The following is a 24506-nucleotide window of genomic DNA, read 5'->3' on the forward strand; positions in this document are numbered from 1 at the left end:
TTTTTTACAAAATTAAAAATATAAAAAAGGTTTAATGAAAGGGTAAAAAAAATTTAATCCCTGAATTTCATATAAAATTTTAATTATAGATTTTTTTTACAAATCTAAAATAATTTAAGGATAAATTTGTAATTTAACCTTCGTAGAATTTTTATTATTCAATGACATAAGAAAGATATTTTTGAAAAAAAATAAAAATTTAAGGGCATTTTAATCCAAAATACTGGTAATGTTACAATACCTAAGGAAATGGAGGTAATGAAGTTCCCGGTAATATACTCAAAAAAATCTACTATTGATAATAAAATATTACCAGAAATGAGATTCCCGATCAACCAAACATAAAAATATAAAATCACATCTTATGAAAATCTCACAATCCTTTAACCAAATACCTCGTAAAAAATAAAAGACTCCAAATACAATGGCCCAATTAGTCCATGGAGGTCGAGGCAGGCTCCCTCAAAGCAAAGGGTAATTTTTTTTTTCTATTTTGTTGCTCTCTCTCTTCTCTCTGAAATCAATCCACTCGCACAATTCATTTTTTTTTTAATCTGCTGCTGCTGCTGCCTTCTCGATATCTTGCTGAACTGTAAAGAAAGGAAATCAAAAGGGAGAAGAAAGAAGAGAGAAAGGTAAAATTCAATGAATAATAGAAGCTGGGAATTCGTTACAATGCTTTGTTGATCACTTTCATGTCTCTCCCCCCAACCAAACGCTCTCTCAGCTCCAGCGCGGCTTCTTCTTCTCAGTTTCAGCCTCCAATGCAGAAAGCCAAGTTCCAACCCATGGCTTGCTCTCTCGACCTGAATAAGAACGGCCTTCACAACCACAACAACAACGGCCAAGGCGACAACGGCGTCTTTTTCGACTCTTCGTCTATGGCCATCGACGACGATTCCAAGTCCGACGATGCTCGCGCTCCCGCCGGCGATAATTTGTCTCACAAAAAGGCTACCCCACCTCAACCCGCCAAAAGCTCGTCATCAAGCTCGTTAAGGGTTTGGGTTTCCTTTTAATTGGTTTCATTTCTTCGTCTAATTATTTTTTGGGTGTTCTAATAAAATTATCCTTTCTTAGTTAATTCGAGAGTTTGATCTTAACAATTGAGTGGCTTTGGTGGTTGGGTCATTTTTGGAGTGAAATAATTGGGGGTTTAGAAACTCTATGTTTTGTTCGATTTTAGGATCTTGGTACTGGTAAATTTATGTTTATTGCTTTTACTGTTATACCGAGCTAACACTAATTAATGAAGATTGACTTGTGCCATTTAGGTCGTGTAAATTGAAATCTGTTTGTTTATAATCATATTTGAAGCGTGCTTGCACAAGTATAATCAGTTAATTGATCTTTCCAAACGAATAAATATGGCTTTTAGTTAGTAGGTGATTGTTATTACTTATTAGTAAGTCTACTTGCAAGGAATCGTAATGAGGTTTGAAGTAGGTTTGTTTCTTTGTGCAAATCACACTATATGTTGTTTATGAACTAATTGCAAGAAATTAGAAGAGCATTGCATTTGCTAACAATGAAATACTTAGAAATACAACTTTAATTTCTTGTTTTGGTTCTTTGTAGCAAAACCGATGTTGCCTACGAATTTTGAGGAGGAAACATGGGCAAAGCTGAAGTCAGCCATTAATGCTATATTTCTGAAGCGACCAGATCCTTGTGACTTGGAGAAGCTCTATCAGGCAAGTCTCGCATCTCTCTCATTCTAACTATATATTTTGATCATGATAGTCATTTGCAGTGAGTGATATTGCACCTTGATAATTGGGTATTCTGCTTTCAGGCTGTCAACAATCTTTGCCTGCACAAGATGGGAGGAAGCCTTTATCAACGAATTGAAAAAGAGTGTGAAGAACATATATCTACAGCATTAAGATCTTTGGTGGGCAAAGCCCAGACCTGGTGGTTTTCTTATCACTTGTTGAGAAATGCTGGCAAGATCTTTGTGATCAAATGTTGATGATCCGTGGTATAGCCTTGTTCCTGGACAGAACATATGTTAAACAAAACCCAAATGTACGTTCATTGTGGGACATGGGCCTTCAACTCTTCTGTAAACATCTTTCTCTGGCTCCTGAAGTTGAACACAAGACTGTCACTGGTCTTTTAAGAATGATTGAGAATGAGAGGTAATTCTAAGAAACTCAGTTTGAAATATGCAATTATTTTATTCTAGTCTCTTTATGTGTGTTCCAAAGTAATAACATATGCAAAAGACGCATGATAGTTTTAGATGAATATTGTAATGGGTATCATTGAGTTTTGCAACACTTTTGGATGAACTATCCCTCTTGTGATGCCGTGGATAAAAATCTATATCAAATTGAAAAAGCATTCGTGTTGCCTGTTGTTGTATTGGTTTTACTATTTGCATAAAAATCGGATGAACAGTATAATTGAGATAAAAGAATGCTATGGCTTATAACTTGTATTAGATTCCTTCACACCAAGCTGATGTCGCCATGAAATTTCTGTGCAAGTATAAGTGGAGAGGTGAAAACTGAAAAAGTAAATCTGCAACATTTCTAGTATTTGTCATGTCAAATAATCATAATTTTGTTCTTTCAATGAAAACTGAACAAGGTAATTGCATATTTTCTATTGTGGAAATAACTTTCTTGAAAGGCTGATTAGGATAACTTAAACTACTTCTTTCTGGCTCATTTTAATTATCTACGTTTCCATCATTTTCAGGGGGAAAAATGAATCCTAGAAATGGTTGGGGAACATACTATTTTGTTGCTTTCTTTCTTGTAATTATCTTGCATTTTCCGTGTTACTTATAGACTATAGTTTCCTTCCTTGTAAATTCAGCCTCCTAATTTTCCCGAATAATATTAGTCGTCAATTACCATCTTTCAAGTGTTAATTAAATTTGTATATTGGAATTCACTGTGTATTTTTGATCATGCAGGTTGGGTGAAGCAGTTGACAGGACACTACTTAACCATCTTTTGAAGATGTTTACTGCTTTAGGCATTTACTCGGAAAGCTTTGAGAAACCATTCCTGGAGTGCACATCCGAGTTTTATGCAGCTGAAGGAATGAAATACATGCAGCAATCAGATGTCCCAGATTACTTGAAGCACGTAGAGGTGCCTCTTCATATTTCACGTTCTCTTTTAGCAGTGACTGATACTCTGTATTTTGAATTGTACATGCGTTATCCTTATAACAGGAATGTTTAATTTATCATGTAGTTCCATATATAGGGAATATGCATGTTTATCCCTCTATGAATTTTGTGTAGGTTTGTATTAGTAACATTTTGTGTACTCTTGCAGATAAGGTTACATGAAGAAAATGAAAGATGCTTACTCTACCTGGATGCTATTACAAGAAAGCCACTTATTGCAACAGCAGAAAGGAAACTCCTTGAACGTCATATACCAGCCATTCTTGATAAGGTGTGAATATGAATTTTTAGTTTTCCTTTATTCTTTGGAGACCTGCTTGGATTTGCTTCTTTCTAACAGTTATAGTTTCTCTGATTTCTTCAGGGATTTATGACACTGATGGATGGACATCGTATAGAGGACCTTCAGAGGATGTACTCACTGTTTTCAAGGGTCAATGCTCTTGAATCACTCAGGCAGGCCCTAAGCTCGTATATTCGGAGAACTGGTCAGGCCATTGTCATGGATGAAGAGAAAGATAAGGACATGGTCTCTAACTTGTTAGAATTCAAGGCTTCACTTGACTCTGTATTGGAAGAAAGCTTTTCCAAGAACGAGGCCTTTTGCAACACCATTAAGGATTCATTTGAGCATCTAATTAACCTCCGTCAGGTTAGCATGTTTGGCTTTCGTATGGTGGGGAGATAATTTTAATTTTAAACTGCATTCTTCCTTTCCTTTACCTCAGTGAATTGTAATTTAGATCATCATATTTTAAACTTGACTGGTGGTTGAACTCTGTTGTGTTTAATAGAACCGGCCTGCTGAGCTGATTGCAAAGTTTCTGGATGAAAAGCTACGTGCGGGTAATAAGGGTATTTCTGAAGAGGAATTGGAGGGTACACTTGATAAAGTTTTGGTTTTATTCAGGTTCATCCAGGTAGAGTTTTCCAATAAAAAATATTAGATTTATTTTCCCTTCAAACAACAGTTCTTTTTCTGCAATTCTCTCTTTTCTTTCCCTAAAAGTTAATGCTAGAGACGTGAATAAAGTTTTTGTTGATAATTAAGGGCAAAGATGTTTTTGAAGCATTCTATAAGAAGGATCTTGCTAAAAGGTTGCTTTTAGGAAAGAGTGCTTCTATTGACGCTGAGAAATCCATGATTTCTAAGGTCAGTATCTAGTTCTTCGCTTCAAATGATACATGCTTCTAAAGATTGTATTAAATTATTAATTTTTATGTTATTACGACACTGCAGCTGAAGACGGAGTGTGGCAGCCAGTTTACAAACAAACTTGAAGGGATGTTCAAGGTTTACCTCTATATCTTTTTTGTATAAGTTTGTAAAAGAAATGCGTTCTATATATGTTGCCATTGGAATTTCTAATCATGAATCTGGTAAAACTGCAGCCTTTAGGGTTTCGTAAAACATGGGCATTTCATAGCTTTTATAAGCACTAACAATATGTTACCTGTTGGCGGATGATACCAGGAGCGTTGTTGCTCATGACATGAGTTGGATTAATTATGTGTAATTCCTGCAAGCAGTATGTATTGAACTAATGATCATATAATAATTTTTTCATGCCTGAGGATAGATCATACAAATAAATGTTAAAGGAATAGAATCATGTCAGATGAGAAGAAAAAAGGATTCAACAATGCAAATTATCTTTGATTCTTGGATTACCTGCTTGTGTATTGGTTAACATAAAATAAAACAATCTAAAAAATATGAGTTTTTTGCGGTACTGGAATATATTTCTATTTGACTAGATACTTATGTCTAGAATATGTTCACAACACAAAATTTACTCCTAATTTTTTTGTACTTCAGTGGTTGGGCACCTGGATTACACCTAGGAGGTTGTGTTTGTAATTAAACCACCTCCTGTTCATGGTCAATCTTGCTTTATGCGGTTTATGGAAAAGAGCTTACACTTGCCGAGAATACTGTCCTTGCTGTATGCATATATGCATCATGCATGTTTTATATGTCCTATGAGAAATTGCAATGTAAAAATTAATTGTATCATATGTGGATTTTTGCAATTTTAAACCAGGATATTGAACTATCAAAGGAGATAAATGAATCATTCAAGCAGTCATCCCAAGCCAGGACAAAACTTCCATCTGGAATTGAGATGAGTGTCCATGTCTTAACAGCTGGGTAAATCATACTTTAACCATTAATTGAGTTGAACTATAGCTACTTAAGCAATTAGTTTATTTTCAAGGTATTTGATTCTCTTTTGGTTTTTGAGCTGGGCAGGTACTGGCCAACATATCCGCCTATGGATGTTAGGCTTCCTCATGAATTGAATGTCTATCAGGTTTGCTTCAGGATTTGTGATTGAATGTTTACTGTTATAGACACGAGGAAGCTTTTATCTAAACTTACTATTCTCTTCTACTTGGTCTAATAGGACATCTTTAAGGAGTTCTATTTGAGTAAGTACAGTGGGAGGCGACTAATGTGGCAAAATTCATTGGGTCATTGTGTGTTGAAAGCAGATTTTCCCAGAGGCAAAAAGGAGCTGGCAGTGTCCTTATTTCAGGTTTGTCTCTTGGTGTCTCATGAGCCATTTTTCTCCTCTCATCATATTTTCTTGACAAGCTGACAAGTTCTCGACATTTTTCTGGTTTGTGGCCGTTTAAACCTCTAGACTGTAGTCCTGATGTTGTTCAACGATGCCCAAAAGCTTAGCTTTCAAGACATTAAGGACTCAACTGGCATAGAGGACAAGGAATTAAGGAGGACCTTGCAATCCCTCGCATGCGGGAAAGTAAGAGTCCTGCAAAAGGTATGACCACAATAATTGCACTTACCATTTGCTTTCATTTTTGTGCCGGCAAAGTAGGTGACATTCATTCTATGTTTGACCTCGCGTGCTTCAGTTTCCAAAAGGAAGAGACGTCGAAGATGATGATTCTTTCATTTTCAACGAAGGATTTACTGGTCCTCTCTATCGTATAAAGGTAAATCTATTTGCAATTTCAAGCTATGGTGGCAAAGTAATTTTTGTAAGATAAACTAAATTACTGGCGTGCTCGCTATGTTATTCCCCTAAATTCCCATAGAAAGGTTTCATAATGAATACGACTTCAGTGATTGCCACTTGCATGATAAAACATCGAGCCGACTTTTCTTTTCCTAACGCAGGTAAATGCGATCCAGATGAAAGAGACAGTGGAGGAGAACACAAGCACCACCGAGAGAGTATTTCAAGACCGTCAATATCAGGTTGGGGTTTGCTTCATTCTCACATTCTCTTCCTTTTTAGCTGTCCAAAAATATAAAACAACACAAGGAACAGTCTAATATACGAATTATCACTCGATTTATCACAGGTCGATGCTGCTATTGTTCGGATAATGAAGACGAGGAAAGTGTTGAGTCACACTCTTTTGATAACTGAACTCTTTCAACAGGTATGCATATTCGGAATATCATCTGACAAACACAAACAGGTGTCTAAAAGGATACCATGCTTTGAAGTTGCATTTGGGCATAACCATTTCTGAAACAAGTTTCTTTCATTGAACAGCTCAAGTTTCCGATGAAACCGGCTGATTTGAAGAAAAGAATCGAGTCTCTCATCGACAGGGAGTACCTGGAGCGTGACAAGAACAACCCTCAAATATACAATTACTTGGCATAATTTACCATTTTTTTTCTTTTCTTACAACTGGTCTTCTCCAAGAGACCGGAGCTGAAATCCCATGTCAGAGCCGTGTACAGTAACTTGTAGTTTTTTTTTTTTTTTGCAATCGACATTGTAATTGTAAAGCATATTTAGCCTCTGCTATACTTTCTTGCTATGAAATTTACACTTGGGTTGAAATAAGCTGCATTTTTCTTCTATTTGCGGGTTGCTTGCGTGTCCCTTTAATCAGGGTCATGTTTAATCTCAGTCACCTATATAGATTCATCCTATAATTATATTTTCATCTAAAAGTAAAAAGTTTTAGATCGTTGAATGGATTTTATTAATTGGAGACGATAATAGAGTGAGGTGGTCGGATAGGCTTCTTCTGACCCATTTTGTCTTGCCTATTGAGACAATCAAAAGATTATTCTAAGATTACTTGTCGCAGAGTATGTCTAATAATAAATGTTTTTTAAATTTGAATTTTACTTTTCAAAATGATATTAATATTCTGGCTTCTCTAGAACGTGATGTTCCACCCTCATAACATCTTCGTCACGGACTGTTATTATTATTCATCTATATACCAAAACGCGGCAAGTATAAAATGAAATTTGTTTCGTGCTTATACTCTTGATACAGAAAAATTGTCCCAAAAAATCTCTTTATTTGAAGTAAGTTAATTTGAAATCTATTTTTTTAAAAAAATACAAACTTTGATATATAACTGCGAGAGATTGATTATTAATTGGTTTAAGAAGATGAAGTGTTGGGTTTTTTAAATTAATGATTTAAATTATGATATTAATAAAAATGGATTAAAAATGTCAACTTTCATAATAGAATGGTATGATATTTTATTTAAACTAATTTATCCATAGATTAAATATTAATAGTTATTAGGGTTTCAAATAGTGGAACGAAAGTGCTATAAAGGTCGCTATTTCACGGTAGCGTCGCCGTACGAAATTGATATTGTTCGAAATAGCGGTGTGAACACAAAATCACACCAATAGCGGCCACAACTAAATGGGTAACGATCGATCGCGGTGATAATGACCCGCAATTCTCGTTATTTTCAGTTACACCAAATCAGTCGAATACAACAGAAAATCGAAAAAAGAAAGATAGGAGAACTCATCTTCATCGCGGGTAGCTGGAAAGCTTGAGGGTCAACGGAATCCAAATTACCGAAAGGTAGTTTCTTAGATCTAGGGCTTGTTGTTTGGATTTAGGAAAAAAGGGTTTTAGATTCGAGTTTGAGGGGAACGAGACGAGTCTTCTGAGACTCTTGGTCCATCCTCAACCACCGTGGTTGGCTGTCCTCGGTGTCCATGACCGATGGACTACACGGCCGAGGGAGTTCTAAAATTTTCCTTTGCTTTGAGTAAAATGAAGAAATGAAATGCGGGTTTCAAAATCTAATTTTTGAGTTATAAACAATCACATGTGCGACGTCGTTTTTAGAGGTGGAGGTTCATGAATACGACACATGGGTATCAATGAGCTTTTTCCATTTATAAATTTTCCCCTGTCAAATGAAAATTTTATCTTTTCGATTCAAGCTTATAAATTTGTTTCAATTTCAGTTTAATCCCCTGATTAAGACTTTTATGTATTTTAATTTGGTCTCCAATTTTTATACGTGTTGTAATTTAGTCACTTTTTGAGACTTTGTTGATCTTCTGATTTAGATATTTTATTACAAGTTCATTTTAGTAAGTTATAATATGTTATCTTCATAAATGAATCATAATAGATAATTTATTTTTATCTATTTTAATTTTTTAGAGTTTTTTCTATGCTAATAATCTTATTTCTTTGAATAATAATGACACTTTAAAATTATAACTATAATTATTATATTTTAGGATAAACCTACTATAAACGTGAAGCAACATGCTATCGCTATTTAAATCATATATAAAAATAAAAACTCAGATGAGTAGAATTTTGGAGTTCAGTTATGTTTAAATAAATTAGATCAAAACCATGGATAACATTAACCAAAACCATAATGAAAAAAAAAATGAAAACTTTAACAGTGCCATAATAAATCATTCATTCGAAGTTGAAACATAACCATGGCGAAATCACCTTGGACGAAGAGCAAGAAAATAAAAACAACCGACACAAATTTGTCTATAACGACTTACCCATCAAGTTTGGAGCGATCATTTAAGGGCCTGGGTTGAAGAAATAGCGGGGTGAGAGTGGGGATCAGGGTTAGTGTTGAGAGGAGCTCGGATATCCTCGTCGGGATCGTAAGCGGGGTTAAGGGATCGGTCGATGGCTTCACGGCCTTTCTCAAGGCAAGGCTTGCAAGCGATCTCGATTGCTATCCACCCTAATATAACTCCCGCTATCGCTATAACTGCTGCTGTTACTGCTGCCATTGATTACAATTTCTCTCTATCTACACGATGATCAGCTCCTTTCTTCTCTCTCAAAATAAAAATTCTTTTGAAATCCTTACTTCTCTTACTATTTTAGAGTCTTCGGTCCATCACATCTTGATCGGAGTTTCTCTGGGCTTGTTTGAGGGATTTTTCTTGGGCTTTTCTTTAACTCTTTCGTTGCTTCTCTTTAGGATTCCACATTTCCACAAGCTTTTGAGTAAATCAATTTTTGGTTCTAATTTCGAATTCCATCCATCTACTTCACAAAAATCGGAAAAAATAATGGCTTAATGGTATTTGAGTTCCTCAAACTTTTTTCAAAAAAACTAATGTGACTCTTGAACTATTTATGCCCTCGATGTGATCCTTTGACTAATGGTTTCTATTGTAGACTATTACGATGATGACATGACAGTTCACAATGCTGACGTGATGGTCAATGATGGTTTGATAGTATGGCATATGGACTACATTGAATACAAAAATAATTCGAGGGTCACATTGATTTTTTTAAAAAAAATTAAGAGTCTCAAATACCGTTAAGCCAAAATTAATTTACATACTTTAATCAAGTTCTTTTAACTCTACAAAAATCAAGAAGTTAATCAAAATGTTCATAAACATGGGAATATAAACGGTTGAATTTGATTAATTATTTAATGAGAAATAAGCAGAGCACAATTCTCTCTAAATGAAGTGATATTGTGCAGTTAATAGCGTGCCTTCCACGTTGAATTTAAAGAAGAAAACACAAGGTTTTCTCATTCTCTTCAACAAAAGATAAGGACTCATTTCAACTTTTACGTCAAAAATTAAAAATAAAATACAAAGACCTTCACTGCAAGTCAAGCTCAATATTTATCTCTACCATCAAAGACAATACTATTGTTTTTTTTCCCTGCTCAAAGTCGTTAGAAATCCAATATTTATCCTTTTTTTTAACTTGATTTAACTCATACTCCACTTCTCCGGAATTAAATCGAAGAACAAAAGATGGACCTGAATCGGAAATCGATCTAACTTGATCCAACCTGAAACACAATTGATCTAATGTTGACCTAACTAAGTATATATATTTTAAGAAATAAATATATCAAATTTTATATGTTAGATAAATACAATTTATCTACATATAAATACATAAACGTAAAATGATACTGAATTGATAACGACTTAAAAAATTGAATCATATCAAAATAAAATTTCATGTAATCATACAACATCAAAATATATATATTACTCACACATTAGATCAAAGTTTTGTATAAATAGCTCTGATGTATCCCTTTATGTAAAAGGCTATAAGTACTATCACAATGAATATGCATTCAAATCATTACAAAAGCACTAATGAACATAACTTAAGAGTAACTTTAGAAGGGACTCATACACAACAAAGATTTAAATCAAAATAAACACTTCAGCATCTCAATCTAACATGTTCCATGGCTTGGCTTGATCACACTTCAGCGTCTCTAATGACCATACTCGAGAAAAGTTAAAATAGAGCCAATCGGAAAGGGGGGGGGGGGGGAAATGCAGGTGACAATTCCAAATATTGAAGGTTAACCTAAGCATTGCTTCCCTGCATCCACTTTCAAAACCAAAGTCCAAAACAAACCACGAAATTTCCAGTTTCTAATGATTCTATTAAAACCAAATATAAGAACACACTTACGACTTCTCAAATCGAAATTATGTCAAGCAAGGGAAAAGATTAATCAAACACCACAGTCCACAAGATATTTCATATCAAGTAACTTCATATTTTTTTTATAGAAGTTGGAGGTCTCATTAAAAACTCCTTCGTATTCGTTCACATACTAAGAAGTATGTTAACGAACATTGGAAGGAAGAAAAGAGTACCTCAAAGTTTATTAATAATACCCAATACAAAAGGTTACACGTAATATCCTCCTATGGTGATATACGCCATTACAACAACCACCTTAACCTCATATAACCTCAACCAAAGTCACAGTCGAATCACCTTGTTACTAGTTACACCTCCAACAATAGGATTTAAACAACGCAACATAACATAATACAAAAGAAAAGCAACACCTGCAACCATATAAACTAAATCAAACCACAAATAGAAAGACTATATCTAATGAGATTCGTCTTCTTCAGGAGCCCAAGAGCTTGGCTTGAATGAAGACTCTATCTCATGCACCATGATCTTGAAGTAGTTGTCACCAACTTTCAATTCCAAAGTCGCATCAATTCTCGCACCAGCGTTTGCGAGGACTTGAATTTTTGTCCGATCAAAGGATGATGGTAACTGACAGCTTTCATCGATTGCTAGTAATTGACCCCAACTATCAACAATGTTCTTGAAGGTATCCCAATTCCATGCATGAACTGGAACACCCTCGCATACTAACCATACTCGGCGACACTCCAATACCAAACTCTCTGACCAAGCTTCCACTATGGAGAACCACTCTGCGAGAGTCTTTGATTTAACGTTCTTCACACTTCTCAATGAAGCAGAGTCTTCGAAAATCAATAATACCGCATTTCTAGCAGCTCTCATTAAGGAGAAGCCAGTAAGGCCCTTCGCATGCATTTGTCTAGCGAGATGACTGATTTTGATGAAGTTTTTACACCACCCCACTAGACAATTACTCAACACCTGAAGTTTTCTTCATCAATAACACCTTCAACTTTATAATGATTCTTCCTCGAATCATCTTCCATCTCGGACTTGTGGAGAACACCTTTGGAAGACATTTTCCAATAGGAGTATCGAGGTTTGAATTTAGCTAAAGAAACACCAATTTTGCTGTCGCCGATATAAGAGCCATTCATTTTTGAGGTCGCTCTCCTTGCTTCTTCGATTGTAGTGAAGCGAATGAAACCAAAGCGAACTCCTTTTGCATTTCTTTTATTTGGAATAAAAACATCAAGAACCCGACCATGTGAACAAAATAACGATCCAAACCTCTTCCAATGGATATTCTCTGGTAAATTTTCAACAAATAACGTGTAACATCCATGCTTATCACCATTGCACTCCTTTGTGGTAAATTCCCTGGTTTCGTCGTGGACACCATTAACTGCAGACTTTTCGTCGCAACACCCAGTTTTAACAAGCACGTAAATACTTGGAGATGCTAGAGAATCTGGATTTGGTAATGGCAGTACTGGAGGAACAAGAGCATCAGAATTAGAAATCATATCTCTTTTAACAACAAGATTCTTCTTTGCCATCTCAATGTGCAAAATGGACTTCAACTTAGAATCAAAAACCATTTTCTGAAGAGCATCTTTGGCAGCAACTGCAAATTCTGCATTTGAGAAGAGAGCGAAACCCTTAGGCTTTTCTCCCTTATAGCCCAAATGAGAATCTTCAAAACCTGGAAGCCATCTCAGAAGATTCTGCAGTTCTCTCTCTTTGACATCTCCAGGCATACCTATAATGAAGATAGTACGAACCTCAACATAATGAGAAGGGAGAGATGGCAGAGAGATGGCGGAGAAATAACGCCTGCAAAGGATGAAGGAGTTTGGCCCTTCGATCTCTGCTGGACAGAAGGGATAATTCCAGCACCCGGCATGAAGAATAACTGTTGAAGTTAAACAACCCAGAGACTTGACGTAACTATCCTGGTTGCGCCCTGCGATGGAGGCTGTGACTGCCGGCGAAAAAAGAAGGGTGAAGGTGATGAACAGGTAAATCTTGAACCTGAAGACAGATGAACTCCGTAGATATCCGGTCAAAAACTAAAACACAAAAAAAGGCCACGGATCTTGAAAGTAGGAAAAAATTGTTTTGTTTGCGAGAATACGGCAAGCCCAGTGGAAAGGAGAAGTATTGGCGAAGAGACGCTGGCGTGAATCGGAAAAACAAGGCGTAAAGATCTTCGTCGGAGACAAATTTGCGTCACCAACAGCTGATAGTCGAAGGGCCTCGTCCAAGATCCACTGAGTTGAAGGCTCACCGTGACGTAACGATGCCTAGATCCGGGATGGTGGCATCGAGATGAACAAACCTGGAAGTTTTGATGGTCAACAGCCACCTGACGTGACGGCCGGCGCGGTGTCTAATGGTTGCGGCGGGTGGCGGACGATGGCGGCGGATAACGGGTAGATGTCGGAGGGGAGAAAAAATTTCAACAACGCCTGGGTCGTGGATATTTGAAATTTGAAAAACACCTAGGTTAGAGAGAAGCTAGAGCTTCTCTCACTAACACGTGATACATGCATCAAGTAACTTCATATAACATAAGTTAAAAACAAAGTGAACAACTGATCGTGCACTTTGTAGATATATCAACCATGTATAGCAACATTAAAACTTGAATCACCATCACAAGTTTCCAAAGCACGCTTTTCCAGGGATGGAAGGTAACAGAGGCCATTCCCTTATTGATCTATATATCATAGAGTGAACCACATAACTCAACTAGAGCTGCAGAGACAGATCTAAATTAGCTGGACATTCTTCCTCTTCAGTACCGACATCAGCTTTTGCAGCAGATGTTGATTCAACAAAATTGTCGAGAAAAGGAAGCTCTCTAAGCTGAAAATTGTCCAGCTCCACTTGAACATCGGGGGAAATTCTTGTTTTTTCGTTGGCATTCAAAGTGATGCCAGCTATGCTGGACCTCTTGCTTCTTTGGCCAGTTGACAAGCTTCTATCTGATTGACCACCTTTTCCTGCACTGGAGAATGGAGGACGACCTGGCAAAAGTTACAAACAAGCGACCAAGATCAGGATTTGTTATAGCCAAGGTGGGATTTAGAAGCTTACCAAGAGTATAACCTTGAGTTCTCTTCAAGGCATCTCGAGAGGTTGGTAGCAGACCATCCTGGCTAATCTGGAATTCACCGGTAGTAAACTGAAAAATGCCATTTGGTACCAAATATGATGAAGAAACTGTAGGAAGGCCAGTGGTTACAACACTACCAGATGGAACAAATACAGCAGAAGACATAGCTGCACTGACACCAGCAGGAACAAATGCTCTCAGAGTCAAATTGTTGCAAGGTAAAGATAAAACACAAGGAGACGTGAAAATCTGAGTTCGAGGAACTCCGGGATTACCGCCAGTGGATCTGTTCCTGCCAGCCTGGTTTGCTTCATTCAAGTGGAACAATGTACTGAAATCAATTGTAAGCAGAGCTCGAGCGTTTGAAGTAGGGTTGTTCACGCCAGCCAAGTTCTGCTGGCTGTTAGGTGGGGGAACAAGATAGTTTCTATTTACATTGATGGAATTACTAGGTTGGCCAGGAAACTTCAAGTCCACCGATGATCCATTTCTCCTGATGAATCCTAAGGTGGCCAACTAGAGCTCGATGGTTTCAAATACTTTGTTGCAATAGAAACATTTTTTACCATCTGCATCTTCTCTGCCCAAAAGGAAATTCATGATAGAGTCTAAGAAAGAAACACAAAACTAAGAGAGACACTAGAAAACTATTGTAACCCTTGCAGTGAGGACGATAGTTCCTACCATTTTATAGGCCTTTAAGGCAATGAAAGAAGTCAAAGTGGTTAACTCCAATTGATGTAAACGACAACGACAAAAAAGCCATTTGAGAAAGTTAAGCAATGGAGAGCATGAATGGAAAATAAAGTTGCCATAGGCGAGATCCTCGCTAAAAAAATAAAGTCCGCCTTGTCCACAATAACACACATTTAGGGTATAATCATAAATGGCAAACCAGAGAATCAAAATCTTGCTAAACAAATGTCAAGACAACACATGGAAAAGACATCGACTACCGCAAGGTCAAGAAACAATTAGGCACCTAATATCGAGAGTCAGTTAAGGGGTACCTCTGGAACATCAGGTAAAGCACTAACACTCTCAATGTTATATCTCTGTGGCCCCGACTTTCATATCATTGTCCAATTCATGCTCGTGTTCAACATATATACGTTCAATTTTTCATTTTTCTTTTCTTGATATTTAGAAAGACCTAGTAAAAAAAGCAATTGACCATTTAAGGTATCTGATGTATCCAGCATTACTAAATTAGAGGAAACCAAAGAGCTAGGATAATATAGTTCTAGGGGTGCTTAATGAGTTGAGTGGCTCATGAGCAGCTCGAACTCGACTTGGTCAAAGCTTGGTAAAAACTTGACTTGAACTCAAGTTTGGTTCGAGACCTTAATGAGTCGAGTCGAGCGAAGTTCAACTCGACTCGATAAGTTCAAGAGCAGCTCATTAATTTTTTTTATATTTTTGGTAGTTATCTTAAAAAATATTTCATTCAAAAAAATTACTAATTTACTAATAGATAATAAAAAAGATGAGAAATTACGAATCTATTAATTTTTTAATAAACAACAACAAAATACTAAATTATTAATTAATATTTTACTATACCCAAAAATCAAACTATTTATTATTTTAATGTATTTGTGGATTGTTACGTTGAATTTAGACTTTGAAATTACTTCATACACTCTTTTGATATTTTTCGGTTAAATTTATTAATTTGTGTTTATATTAAGCTATATATTGTATTAGTAGATTTTACCTATAGTTAAGAAAATAAGGTAAAATTTTAGTGAACTTAACGAGCAACAAGGCAAGCAATGAGTAACGAGCTTAACAAGCAACGAGTTGAGCAACAAGTTTTTTTTTAACGAGCACGAGTCGAGCAAAATTTTAACGAGCTTAACAAGCAACAAAATTTTTTATTGAGCTCGAGTCGAGCACTACCCAACTCGCGATCGACTTGCTCGATAAGCACCCTTATATAGGTCACATTAACCGCTATAGATTCAGCATTATCCAACAGCTTCAGCATTATCCACTATATATTCTAGAATTAAAAAATATTGATGATCTAACCATACCCAACAGCTTCAGCATTATCCACTATAGATTCTAGAATTAAAAAAAAATTAGACTAGTGATTTGACGCTCAATTTAAGTGTAAAAAGTGAGTGTGAATTTTGCAGAGAATAAAGAAATGTCACAAATACCTAACTGAATCATAAAATTAAGTACTGCATAGGGTTAAGATATTATTATTACCATCATAATAATCATCAATTCTCAAGTGTCGCAATGACTATTGAATTGAGAGCCATTCATGAAAGAAACAAAGAATGAAATAGCACACAAGACTTGAAGGATTTTAAATTTGCGGTCCATACCAAATGCATCCACGAGAAGCCCATGAGAAATAAAAAAACCACTTAACATGTTCTTTTAGGAAAACCCCATAGTATTCGATCCCATTCAAGAGAGAGAAGTAAAGAATGCACAATAATCAACTCCTCAAGTACAAACTGCCAAATTGAGATTCTTATAAATTTTCTTTCCCAATTCTTGTGAAGTTCCTAGTTCTGAAAAAAGTGAAGAATAGGACTATCCTTCTTAACATGTATTTTACGAAAATCCAAGAGTAGGAATGGAGAACTTCCCATGTATAAACTCTTATAACAATATTTTAATTAACACAAATCAATCAAATCTAAACAAGGAATAAAAATAAAGCAGTAGCGAGTTTCGTGTTTCTTTCTCAAGTTCTACCATGAATTTTCATTCGGCTAGAGAAGATGCAAAGAAACATGTAAATACTAAAACATGCTTCTATTGCAACAAAGAATTCGACAACAATTGAGCTCTATGTGGGGCACCTTAGGATTCATCTGGTGAATGGGTCATTAAGGGACTTGAATTTCCCTAGTCGTCCTAGTAATTCCATCAACATCAATTAGAACCCTCTTGTATCCTACCAAACAACTGAAAGAAGATCTCATTGTACCAATATCAGCATATCTTTCACAAATGGCTGCTAGCAACACAAATGCCCAAAAATAAATATCAACAAATAAAAACTTCCTCGTTTTTGTGCAATAACCACTTAAATACTTTATAAATCCCGTGACAGATAAATTTAAGTGTAGAGAATGTTTTACTCCAAGGAGAAACTATGTATTTCTAATGGATATTTATTGTACTAGAGATATATAATCTACACTGGTGCTTGCATTAATAATAAGTAAACTACTTTAAGACAAAAACAGAAGTTATTACAACTAAGCTACATTTTATTTGTTTTTGTGCAAACCACCATAAGCTGATGCAACATCTGGTTAAAAGGATGTTGTTTCTCCAAAAAAAGAAATTATAGGCACAAGCCTGAAGGATCTTAACTGTAAAGCACCAAACATTGATTCATTCACCCCCACATCCTAATCACTACTCTGTTAAATATTGAACACTCTTCAATAACTATAATTCTATGGTCTATCTTATTGAATGTGGATATCATATCCTAGAGGACCATGTAACTGTCCAGCATTGCATCCCATGTAACCAGGAAGAACACGTAAGCTGAATCTTTTGTAACAAAAGGGAAAAGCAATGAAGCAAATGCATGACAAAATGAAGGGGTTGGAAGGAACCAAATGTTAAAATAGATAAACGATAAGCAAAATAGGCAAAGTAGAATTTTAAGATATCCATTTAAGAGTAAAGTTAATTGCTCTAGTGTCAATTGTAACTTATTTACCATAATAAGGGTGGCCTCCGCATTAGAAGTCCCATTAAAAGAAGAACCCACAATTGACCATAGCAAGTACCTGCAATTATTAAAATTACTTATCACAATGATAAAGATAGAATTAGAATTTCGGAAAAGGAAGTAGCTAGAATTATCCAAAAAAAGAAAAGAATAGTAGAACTCGAAACTTGCATTCTATAGGAAGGAACAAACCGTGTATCATAATTCATATATGTTTTCTAGCTTATTAGTTATTACCAGACATAATTATCTTTAAGAAATTCAGCACTTATCTTCAACAACTCAACAAATCATAGCTTGTTGCTTTCACCCTTTAGTTACAGACATAGGGCCTCCATAATAAGATAAGTCGAATACAAATTACACTATCTAATTAGCAAATTGTAGGCAATTTTTTCAGCATAACTTCACTACATAGATGGTTCCCCATTGAACAAAAGCTTATCATGAGGACTAATTAGAATTCTAGAAGTTCGTCTTGCTAAATTGATAAATTCCCATCTACAGATCATTAACTCGCAATTCCCATTAATAGAAACAATATGTAATAATAACTAAAATAAATAAAAGAACATAAGAAAATCAGTGATCGGAAATTTTCCATGCACCTTCATGTTCCCCCAAAAAGATGAACAAAACAACAAAACTTCTTACCAGAGGAAATTTCTTCAAGTGACGTCATGGGTATTCCTTATTTTCAAAGGAAACGAACTGCCCAGAGCCGTACAGCGCTGATGAGTGATCGATGGGGGAGGGAGTAATAAAAAAGCTGTTGAAAATCAAAAGACCGAGCCAAACAATTTACTTTTTATTTCTTAAATATTAGTAGATAAATGGGCTTCTGTCAAACTAAGACTACAATCCCACCATTACCACAATTTCAAAGCAAGTTTGGGTCTATAAGTTTTGCATGCCCAACCCATATCCATAAAACTTAAAGCCTGGGGAAATATTACCTTTCTTTTTCTACTTGATCTTAACACATCACATGTCATCAAATATGTACATTTAAAAAATACATTAGAAATACAATTATTTATATATATAATATTTAAAAGTAAAATGATGTTTAATTGATACTAAACTTAGTGATTTCTGAAAAATTAAACAAAATTTTATTATATAATTACACATAATTTAATTAGATTGAAACTCATACATGACAAACACATGATTTAAGTAGAGTGATACTCTCGAATTCGGGTATTTAAGTAAGATCTTAGTCTTAGGAGGCATTTTCAATGCGAGTAACGTAAATTTTGGACGCTTCTAGGGGAATGTGATAAAGTGGATAATTGTCATTGGATAATTTTATTTACGGTAAACTACACATTTAGTATATAAACTATCAGTTTTAGTTCATTTTAATACTTAATTTTTTTTTTCAAAACCATACCTAACGATTAGTTTTTGTTTCATTTTAATACATCATCATTAAAAACTTAACCGACGAACTGACAGGGCATAACTCCGGTGGACGGAAGACCAATTCGAACGACGGACCACGAGAGAATGACAAGTCGACCGACGTAGTCTAGTTTTGTCCCATTGGACGATTGGAGTCAGAGATCAAAGGATGAAGAATTCGAAGAGTCAATCGTCAATTTGGAGAGAATGAGACATTTTTGGTGAAACAGGGGCCAAAATCATGTTCAGGGGGGCAAAAAAGGTGTCGGTTGAAAAGTTTGGGCTTCATCGGCCAATAAATGCGACGATCGACGATTATAGACGCGATGGTCAGCGAGTCCATCTATTAAGTTTTAACGACAAGACACTAAAATAATAAAAAAAAACTAAACATTATATATGATTTGTAAAAGTTAGAAGTTTAAGTTCTAAAATGGATTAAAACTGATAGTTTTGGTACTAAACTTGTATTTTACCCTTTGTTTATCTAATCTTATAAACGATAGTTTCTCTACATTTCTCTCCTTTCTTTCAAATGATTTTCTTGTCTATAATTTGTTGTGATACAATATATGTTAGTTTTGAAACTTGTATTAAAATAAGAAAACATTTATCAATTTCGATCCGGGTTCAAGAAAAACACATTTTTTCAACAATAGTAATATGAACCGAACCGTTATCAACCCCTAAACCCATATGCAAAGAAAATTTTGATGACAGCAGAGCCTAATATGTCCCATTGCCATGGCCTGATCACAATGTAAAAGAAGCATTCTCCAAACAATAACATACAGTAGAGAAAAACTGAAGGTGGCAATGCCTAATAAACCCAAGCATTGTTTCCCTGCATCTACTTTCAGAGCCAAGTCCAAAACAATCCTTCAACTTCCCCTAACTTACGTATATATGATTCTGTAAAACCAGCCACAGGAAGACAGTTCCCAGTTTTCAAACTCCAAATTATGTTGACAAACACCGCAGTCCACAAGAGAGTTCATAATAAGTGACTTCTCATAACATTGGTTTAAAACAAACTGAACATTCACTTTGTAGATCAGTGCACAGCAACATTAAAAATTAAAGCATCAAGGCGAGTTTCAGAAGCACACTTTGTCTGGGGTGGTGAAGGCAACGTGACTCTAAAGATGCAGCGACAGATCCAAATCAGCGGCCCCTTCTTCCTCTTCAGCGCCAACACCAGTTTCTGAAGCAGATGTCGGTTCAAAAAAATTGACGATAGGAGCCTCTCCTGGCAGCAGATCCTCCAGTTCCACATCAACATCGGGGGAAATTCTTGGGTATTCTTCAGCGTTCACTAGGTTGCCAAATACAGAGGAACTCTCGCTTCCTTCACCACTCGACAAGCTTCTCTCAGATTGGCCAACATATTCCGTGCCTGAGAATGGAGAAAGACCTGGCGAAAGGTACAAAAAAGCAACCGAAGTCAGGATTGTTACAGGAAATGTGAGATTTGGAAGCTTACAAAGACTATAACCTTGACTTATCTCCAAGGCATCTCGAGATGTGGGTGACAGACCATCCTGGCTAATCTGAAATTCATCAGTATCAAACTGATAAATTCCATTCGAGCCAATAAATGACCAAGAATCTGAAGCAAGGCCAGTGGTTACAAAACTGCCAAATGGGGCATATACAGCAGAAGAACTGGCTGCACTGGCATCAGCAGGAACAAATGCTCTCAAAGCCGAACTGTTACTGGATGAAGCTACAGCATTCTGGGTTTGAAGGACTCTGTAATTACCACCAGTGGTTCTATTCCTGCCAACCTGGCCTGCTTCATTCAAGCGGAGCATTGAACTGTAGTCGAATTGAGGTGGAGCTTGAGCGATTGGAATCGGGTTGTTCGCACCAGCCGAGTTCTGTAGGCTGTTCGGTAGGGAAACATGAGGGTTCCTATATATGTCAACAGAATCAGTTGGACGACTGGGAAAATTTGAGCCCCTCAAAGACGGGTTATCCTGATGAATCCTAAGATGGAAACCCAGAGATCTATAGTTGTCGAACTCTTTATAGCAATAGAAGCATGTTTTACTACTTACATGATTCTCCGCATCTTCACTACCTGAACAAAAATTCATGGTAGAGCCTGACAAAGACAGAAAACTCAGCTACTTTCAAGAGAGAGAGAGAGAGACTAGAAAACTAATGTAGACCTTGCAATGAGGACGACGGTCTCGTTTTATAGGCCTTCAAGGCCAAGAAAGAAATCATAGTGGTTAACAAAAATTGAACAATGACGAAAAAGCCATTTGGGAAAGTTAAACCATAGAGAGCATGAATGGAAAATAAAGTTACCATAGGCGAGATTCTCATTAAAAAAAAAATTAAAGTCTGCCTTGTCTACAATAACACACATTTTAATGTATAGCCATAAATGGTAATACAGAGAATCAAAATCTTTCTAAACAAATGTCAGCACCACGTAGAAAGGACACCGACTACCACTAGTCAAGAAACAATTAGGCACCTAATATCGAGAGTCAGTTAAGGGGTAACTTTGGAAAATCAAGTAAAACACTAACGCTCTCAATGTTATATCTACGTGGCCCCGTCTTTCATATCTGTGTCCAATTCGTGCTCGTGTTCAACGGATATAGGTTCAGTGTCTCATTATTCTTTACTTGATATTTAAAAAGACCTAGAAACAAAAAGCCATTGTCCATTTAAGGTATCTGATGTATCTAGCATTACTAAATTAGAGGAAACCAAAGAGCTATGATAATATAGGTCACGTTAACTACATATTTACAATCTAACCATACCCAACGGCTTCAGCATTATCCACTCCAGAATTGAAAAAACTTAGACAAGTGATTGGACGCTCAATTTAAGTGTAAAAAGTGAGTGTGAATTTTGCAGAGAATAAAGAAATGTCACAAACACCTAACTGAATCATAAAATTAAGTATTGCATAGGGTTAAGCTATTATTATTAACATCGTAATCATCATCATTTCTCAAATATCGCAATGACTCCTGTATTGAGAGCCATCAAGAGAAACAAACAATGCATCCATGAGAAGCCTGTGAGAAACACAAAAATCACTTAACACGTAGTACTCAATTCTATTCCATATAGAGAAGTGAAGAATACACAACAACCAACTCCTCAAATACAAATTGACAAATTGAGATTCTTATAAAATTTCCTGTTGCAATTCTTTTGAAGGTCCTTCTGCAAAAAGGTGAAGAATCGCACTATCCTTCTTAACACAGTATTTTAGGAAAATCCTAAAGTAGGAATGGAGAACATCCCAAGAATAAACTCTTCTAGCAATATTTTAACTAGCACCAGTCAGTCCCTAAACAAGGAATAAACATAAAGTAGTGAGTTGGTTTTTCTTTCTCAAGTTCTGCCATGAATTTCCATTCGGGTAGAGAAGATGCAGAGAAACATGCAAATACTAAAAGACACTTCTACACCAATAAAGAATTTGACAACTATAGAGCTCATTCATCAAGAGAAGGTTCATTGAGTTCCTTGAATTTTCCTGGTCGTTCTAGGTATTCCATCGAAACTAACAAGAATCCTCCTGCATCCATACCAGACAGCCAGCAGAAGATGTCCTTGTATCAAGATTAACCCATCACTTTCACGAATTGCTGCTAGCAACACAGAAATGCCCGGAAATAAATATCAGCAAAACAAAGATTCCTCATTTTTGTGCAATAACCACTTATAGATGCATCCACAAATCCCATGACAAATAAATTGAAACTGTAGAGAGTGTTTTACTCAAAGGATAAACTATGTATTTCTAACGGAGATTTATTGTAATAGAGTTATTATAATCTACACTGGCGCATGCATAAGTAATAAGTATACTTCTTTGAAACATAAACAGAAAGTTACAACAGTTAAGCTACATTTTATTTATTTTTGTGTAAATCACCATATATTGATGCAACATCTGGTTAAAAGGATGTTGTTTCTCCAAAAAAGCTAGCTACACAAGTCTGAAGACGAGGAACCCTAACTGTAAAGCACCAAACATTGATTCATTCACCATCACACCCTAACCGCTACTCTGTTAAATATTCACAAGCCTTCAATAACTATAACTCTATGATCTATCTTATTGAACGTTGATATCATATATATTAGCTTTTTTTCTACTGTCTCTAGTACTAGGAGGCCAAGTAACTGTCCAGCATTGTATCCCATGTAACCATCAACAACAAGTAATCTGAATTTGTTATAAGAATAGGGCAAAACAGTGAAGCAAATGCACAACAAAGGGAAGGGGTTGCCAGGAACCAACAGTTAAACTAAATGAACAATAAAGTAAAAAAAAGGAAAGCAAATTTAGAAGATAATTCATTTATGAGGGATGCTAAATTGCTACTGCTATGTTTGGAATATGAATTTGAAAATTTGGATTTGGATTTCATTTCCTACAAAAATTGTAAGAATGAAATGCATTTGGAAAGTATATAAAGCATGAATTTATCAAATCCATGAATTCTTTAGGAATTTCAAATTCACGGCTAAATAGGCATCCAACATCCTAAGAAAAATAAACGATCGAAGATCTTACCTGCACCTTCATGTTCTCCTAAAAGACGAACAAAACAACGAAATAAAGCATCTTACCAGAGGAAATATATTCAAGAGACGACATGGGTACTCCTTATTTTCAAAGAGAATGGATTTCCAAGAGCTGTACAGTGTGATTGTTTGGGGGGGGGGGTAAGTAAATAAAAAAGATGCTGAAAATCAAACCACCGACCAAACCAACTTCCGTTTCTTTCTTCTACATTTTCTTCGAGGCCGTCGTAGAATAGTCAATGAGAGCATAACATTATTCAATATCGGTAGATAAATGGGCTTCTTTCAAATTGAGCCTACAATCTCACCATTAAACCAATTTCAAAGCAAGTTTGGGTCTTTAAGTTTTGCAAGCCTAACCCATATCCGTAAAACTTAAAGCTTGGGGGAAAATGTGAACTTGATGTAACAAGTAAATATGAAGATGAATTTTGTATTACTGCTTTTATAATTTTATTCTATCGATTTACTGATATGTCATCAAATTGATTTAATAATATTTTATCTGATATAATATCAAAATTATAAAACAGTCAACACCCTTCGACTTTAGAGTACAACCATAATCTATCAATACATTTTTTTTTCATCCAGATAAGAGGATCGTTTGAGAAAACTTATGAGAGTATTTTTACCTAAAATTCCGTTTGAACGTAAAAGTATTCTTGAACAACTCATTTTATCTAAAAATTCACGTTTGAAATGTGATTATTGACTTAAACCAAGAGGTTGACAAAATAATACCTTTACGTTAGAAAAACTCGTTTATAAAAATATTCTCAAACAAAACTAGTTCATCGTCTACTAGTGGAACGAAGCAATAAATAATAATCTGACACAACAAATCTCACAATA

At 35.7% G+C, this 24506-nt stretch overlaps 1 protein-coding gene, 2 long non-coding RNA genes and 1 pseudogene across 4 annotated transcripts; 2 read left to right on the top strand and 2 right to left on the bottom strand.

Annotated features, from left to right (window-relative positions):
- The first annotated feature begins 527 nt into the window (after positions 1-527).
- On the top strand, positions 528-6993 carry LOC120137456 (annotated as a pseudogene).
- A 6404-nt stretch (positions 6994-13397) lies between these two features.
- Positions 13398-23342, bottom strand: LOC120137463. 2 transcript variants are annotated; one of them, XM_039153200.1, is made up of 2 exons: positions 20633-23340; positions 13398-13981 (listed from the first exon to the last, which is right to left on the bottom strand). In XM_039153200.1, the coding sequence occupies exons 1-2, from the start codon at positions 21179-21181 to the stop codon at positions 13823-13825; spliced, it is 708 nt and encodes a 235-aa protein (XP_039009131.1). In that variant the 5' UTR covers positions 21182-23340; the 3' UTR covers positions 13398-13822. The 2 variants fall into 2 exon arrangements, with proteins under 2 accessions (XP_039009131.1, XP_039009130.1); XM_039153199.1 differs by lacking the exon at positions 13398-13981 and adding an exon at positions 19780-20496 and having other exon boundaries at positions 20578-23342.
- LOC120137465 lies at positions 16027-22099 on the top strand. Its single transcript, XR_005517433.1, has 2 exons — positions 16027-16086; positions 21963-22099. It is a non-coding gene; the product is annotated as an uncharacterized LOC120137465 (long non-coding RNA).
- On the bottom strand, positions 16668-18435 carry LOC120137464. Its single transcript, XR_005517432.1, has 3 exons — positions 18330-18435; positions 17664-17733; positions 16668-16940 (listed from the first exon to the last, which is right to left on the bottom strand). It is a non-coding gene; the product is annotated as an uncharacterized LOC120137464 (long non-coding RNA).
- Positions 23343-24506: the final 1164 nt, after the last annotated feature.

The sequence above is a fragment of the Hibiscus syriacus genome, unplaced genomic scaffold (genome assembly GCF_006381635.1).
Source record: "Hibiscus syriacus cultivar Baekdansim isolate YM2019G1 unplaced genomic scaffold, ASM638163v2 tig00110670_pilon, whole genome shotgun sequence".
NCBI lineage: Eukaryota > Viridiplantae > Streptophyta > Magnoliopsida > Malvales > Malvaceae > Hibiscus > Hibiscus syriacus.

Coding starts and splice junctions, on each gene's coding strand:
- LOC120137463 (XM_039153199.1), bottom strand. CDS start 21,181: ATGAATTTTTGTTCAGGTAGTGAAGATGCGGAGAATCATGTAAGTAGT. Junction 20,497..20,577: donor TGCCTTGGAGATAAGTCAAG/GTTATAGTCTTT, acceptor ACCTTTCGCCAG/GTCTTTCTCCATTCTCAGGC.